Below are 5088 nucleotides of genomic sequence, written 5' to 3' on the forward strand. Positions count from 1 at the left end.
ATTCGTATTCGAAATAAGTTTTCAATTATATAATTTTTTCTCCCGTCGCAATTGGTCTCGTTGGTTAAATTTACGGTCAAAGTTGAATCTCGGAAAGCATGGACGCAATATATTTTAGAATGGAGAGAGTACTAGCTGACCCGACCTCACCCCATGCAATCCCGCGTCGTCTTAGGTACCAGCACCGCTGTCAACAGTCCATGACGAGCGGTCCCCACGTCTTCCCCTGCACATGGCCGCGGTTCCCACCACCGAAAAACCTTTTTTTATTTTGACGGTACCGAAGAAGCTGTTTAAAAAAAGCCCGGGGAAAAGGGGACGCGCAACTGAGGCAGCTGTCCTCCACCGTCACCACACCGCGCGCGCAGCACCCGTACAGTTCCACTGTTCCGCGGGGCCCGTCGTCTCGGCGCCCCCACTGGCCAGCGGAACACACATCAGGCCACGAGACGAGAGTGACACACGCACGCTACCGCGGCGGTGAAAAGAAGCAGAGCAAGCGCGGCAGCAGTAGTCCTAGAGCTGAGCGGAGTAGGTCACCGTTGCCGTTGCTGGCAGCCCACTTAATGCGGCGCCCGTAGTCCCGAAACCTCTCTCCCCTTCCCTTCTTCCTCCTTGACGCCACCCCTGGCCCTCCACCACCTCGGCCACCACTTTCCCCTCAAATCTCACCTCCTCCGCCACGCACTTCTCTCACCAGCACGCAAATCCGCCCCCAGATCGGTGCCGGGAGAGCCGTTTGATGGGCGATCTGTGAGCCGCGACGAAACGCAGGCTACTACAGCTCGCACCATGAGAGGAGGCCCGAGATGCGCGCTCCTGCTCCTCGTGGCCGCCGCGGCGCTTGTCCCCGCGGCGCGGGCGCAGGGGGCGACCGCGCCCGCGCCCTCGGCGGGGGCCCCGTTCGTGCCGCGGGACGACATCCTGCTCGACTGCGGCGCCACGGGGAAGGGGAACGACACGGACGGCCGCCAGTGGGACGGCGACGCCGGGTCCAAGTACGCGCCGCCCAACCTCGCCTCGGCCAGCGCCGGGGCGCAGGACCCCTCCGTGCCGCAGGTGCCCTACCTCACCGCGCGGGTCTCGGCGGCGCCCTTCACCTACTCCTTCCCGCTCGGCCCCGGCCGCAAGTTCCTCAGGCTGCACTTCTACCCGGCCAACTACTCCAACCGCGACGCCGCCGACGCCTTCTTCTCCGTCTCCGTCCCGGCCGCCAAGGTCACGCTCCTCTCCAACTTCAGCGCCTACCAGACCACCACGGCGCTCAACTTCGCCTACATCGTGCGCGAGTTCTCCGTCAACGTCACCGGCCAGAACCTCGACCTCACCTTCACCCCGGAGAAGGGCCACCCCAACGCCTACGCCTTCATCAACGGCATCGAGGTCGTCTCCTCCCCTGACCTCTTTGGCATCGCCACGCCGCAATTCGTCACCGGTGATGGCAACAGCCAGCCATACGAGATGGATCCTGCTGCTGCTCTGCAGACCATGTATCGGCTCAACGTCGGAGGCCAGGCCATCTCCCCTTCCAAGGACTCCGGCGGGGCTCGGTCATGGGACGACGACACGCCTTACATCTATGGTGCAGGGGCTGGGGTATCGTACCAGAACGATCCCAATGTCACAATCATCTACCCTGACAATGTGCCGGGATATGTGGCACCTTCGGATGTCTACGCCACCGCGCGATCAATGGGGCCAGACAAGGGTGTAAACATGGCCTACAATCTCACCTGGATATTGCAGGTGGATGCTGGGTACCAATACCTTGTGAGGCTCCATTTCTGTGAGATACAATCCCCATTTACTAAACCCAATCAGCGGGTGTTCAACATCTACCTCAACAACCAGACTGCCATTGAAGGTGCTGATGTGATCCAGTGGGCGGATCCCAATGGTATTGGTACCCCAGTGTACAAGGACTATGTGGTGAGCACTGTGGGTTCTGGGATTTTGGATTTCTGGGTGGCTCTACACCCAGATGCAGAGACGAAGCCACAGTACTATGATGCTATTCTCAATGGGATGGAGGTGTTCAAGCTGCAACTTACTAATGGGAGCCTCGTGGGGCTCAATCCTGTCCCAAGTGCTGATCCACCAGCGCATAGCGGGTCAGGAGACAAGAAATCTAAAGTCGCGCCTATTGTTGGTGGAGTAATTGGAGGTTTGGCAGTGCTTGCGCTTGGATATTGCTGCTTCATCTGCAAGCGTCGGAGGAAAGCGGCCAAGGCTAGCGGCATGAGTGACGGCCATTCTGGTTGGCTGCCATTGTCGCTGTATGGCCATTCACACACTTCAAGCTCAGCCAAGTCGCATGCTACAGGGAGTTATGCTTCATCTTTGCCGTCCAACCTGTGCCGCCATTTCTCCTTTGCAGAGATCAAGGCCGCAACCAAAAACTTTGATGAGTCACGGATCCTTGGCGTTGGTGGGTTCGGTAAAGTCTACCATGGAGAGATTGACGGGGGCACAACTAAGGTGGCTATCAAGCGTGGCAATCCCTTGTCTGAGCAGGGCATACATGAGTTCCAGACTGAAATTGAAATGTTGTCAAAGCTCCGGCACCGTCATCTTGTGTCGCTGATTGGTTACTGCGAGGAGAAGAACGAGATGATCCTGGTCTATGACTACATGGCTCATGGAACTCTGCGTGAGCACCTATACAAGACCCAGAATGCACCGCTTAGCTGGAGGCAGCGTTTGGAGATCTGCATCGGTGCAGCTCGTGGGCTTCACTACCTTCACACCGGTGCAAAGCACACCATTATCCACCGTGATGTGAAGACGACAAACATCCTCCTGGATGAGAAATGGGTTGCCAAGGTTTCAGATTTTGGTCTGTCCAAGACTGGGCCATCGATGGATCACACACATGTGAGCACAGTTGTCAAGGGCAGTTTTGGTTATCTAGATCCTGAATATTTCCGCAGGCAGCAGCTCACTGAGAAATCTGATGTGTATTCGTTTGGCGTGGTGCTGTTCGAGGTCCTTTGTGCTCGGCCTGCCTTGAACCCCACTCTTGCAAAGGAAGAAGTTAGCTTGGCAGAGTGGGCACTGCACTGCCAAAAGAAGGGAATTCTTGATCAGATTGTTGATCCCTACCTGAAGGGAAAGATTGTTCCGCAGTGCTTCAAGAAGTTTGCCGAGACGGCTGAGAAGTGTGTTGCCGACAATGGCATCGAGCGCCCTTCGATGGGAGATGTGCTTTGGAACTTGGAGTTTGCTCTTCAGATGCAGGAAAGCGCGGAGGAGAGTGGAAGCATTGGGTGCGGGATGTCAGATGAGGGCACTCCCCTCGTGATGGTTGGAAAGAAGGATCCCAATGACCCATCAATTGATTCCAGCACCACTACGACCACAACAACTTCCCTAAGCATGGGTGACCAAAGTGTCGCGAGCATCGATTCGGATGGGCTGACGCCGAGCGCGGTGTTCTCACAGATCATGAACCCCAAGGGGCGGTGAGGTAAAAATCTGGGTCTGCTTTTCAGTCAGTCACCGTTGGGGCCTGCCTAATTTATTCATTCAGCATATTTTCATGAGTTTGTGCTCTTGCTGTCTCGCAAGTTATGCATTAGAAGTCAGAGAATTGTTCCATATTAGATATTTCTGTCTTGCCTTGTTTTTTTTACTTCTTCCTCTTCTTCAGTGTTGTAATGACTCTATGCTTATTTGCATGTTGTTATTGTACCACCACTGCTATGTGTTATTGACCCAACATATAATACTGTATGAGAAAGATAGAGTGATGTGCGCGACCTTTGTTCCCCTTTTTTTCGCCTTCATGTCATATGCTCATTTCCGAATCCTGGTGATTGACAGGGGTTCTTTTTATTATTATTCTCAGAGCAATTTATTCTGCCTTACCTTTTTTTACCTAAACAAATACAGTATGTGCTTGTGCTATAGAGGTGTGGCATCCACGATTATAGAGGTCGGCCAGACGTTGATTGTTACACCAGTCATGCTCATATATGCTGGTGCTATGCTGTGTTCCATGTCGTCTTTGTCTTTTCTCTGATTATAGAACATCAATTGTTTTTTTTTCTTGCAGACATCAATTGTTTGTGAGTTGTTGTACTTAGTATTTAATTGCCATTATCCGGACACCCATTGTCTGTCTACTTGCAGGTGTCTAGGCATGTTTAAGTTTCTTGATCCAGAGCAGTGTCCACTCTCCCTCTGTTATCTTGATCCGTTATTTGATAGAGCCGTGCAGCGCATGAACTAGGACGTCGTGAGGCTAAGCTTGATCGCTACTTACAGCTGTGCGCATCTGATCTGGAGAAAGAGTGGAATCGAATAAATCTAGCTCCCAGCTGTTCCGCCGAGAGAATTAGCTTCCTGTGTCCAGTCTGTTGAGTGGACGAATGAAGATTCGACAGATGGTTGGAGAGAGCATCGTGAAATCTCCCAGTGGGAGTGGATGGACGACGTTTCGGGAAGCATTGATCATAGATGCGGCCGAACACTAAATCGTGTGCCTGTTCTGATGCGTCTTTGCTGCCTTGTAGTATATGTCCGTTCGCTTTCTTGCCAACCTTCTATTCCTTGTAAGGAGTGGAGGAAGGTTTTTTTAGAGTCACAAACCAAACACGCGTCACCTCGTGGTTTGCGGTGCGCAACGGGTAACCCCGCCAAACTACCCCTCCGGCTACTTAGGGCATGGCCAATGGGTCGCCCTAGCCTGATGCTCCACACGCCAGGTAGGCTCGGACACCACCGTGGCGATTCAAACCGGTGCTCCGCAGGTGTCAGAGACTCCTCTGCAGGAGGCAGCCTCTCCATGAAAAAGCGGGAGAGAGAAGAAAAAGGAAAGAGAGAGATAGGACAAGAGGAAGAGATAGAAAAATGTAAAGAATGGAAAAGGGGCAACGGCTCACGTCATGTGGCCACACACGCGTTGGATACATGTATAGCTGAACCGTGGTCTCAGTCCCATGCACTGATGTGGATGGGCTGGGGCAGCACCATGGTGCTGCTTCCACTGTACATGCCCTTACTAGTAGCTTTTTTTGTGCCATGACACTATTGTGTAGTGTTTGACTCTTTTATGACTAAAGCGAGTCAGAATCTTTTGCACTTCCT

General features: G+C 53.3%; 1 protein-coding gene across 2 annotated transcripts; it reads left to right on the top strand.

The window, feature by feature from the left end:
• The first annotated feature begins 522 nt into the window (after positions 1 to 522).
• LOC123085782 (receptor-like protein kinase FERONIA) lies at positions 523 to 3760 on the top strand. 2 transcript variants are annotated; one of them, XM_044507490.1, is made up of 2 exons: positions 523 to 1656; positions 1693 to 3760. In XM_044507490.1, the coding sequence occupies exons 1-2, from the start codon at positions 793 to 795 to the stop codon at positions 3463 to 3465; spliced, it is 2637 nt and encodes an 878-aa protein (XP_044363425.1). In that variant the 5' UTR covers positions 523 to 792; the 3' UTR covers positions 3466 to 3760. The 2 variants fall into 2 exon arrangements, with proteins under 2 accessions (XP_044363425.1, XP_044363424.1); XM_044507489.1 differs by having other exon boundaries at positions 524 to 3760.
• Positions 3761 to 5088: the final 1328 nt, after the last annotated feature.

Source organism: Triticum aestivum, chromosome 4A, assembly GCF_018294505.1.
Source record: "Triticum aestivum cultivar Chinese Spring chromosome 4A, IWGSC CS RefSeq v2.1, whole genome shotgun sequence".
NCBI lineage: Eukaryota > Viridiplantae > Streptophyta > Magnoliopsida > Poales > Poaceae > Triticum > Triticum aestivum.

What these genes read in the sequence shown, in the direction of transcription:
- LOC123085782 (XM_044507489.1), top strand. Translation starts at nt 793, where the DNA reads ATGAGAGGAGGCCCGAGATGCGCGCTCCTGCTCCTCGTGGCCGCCGCG.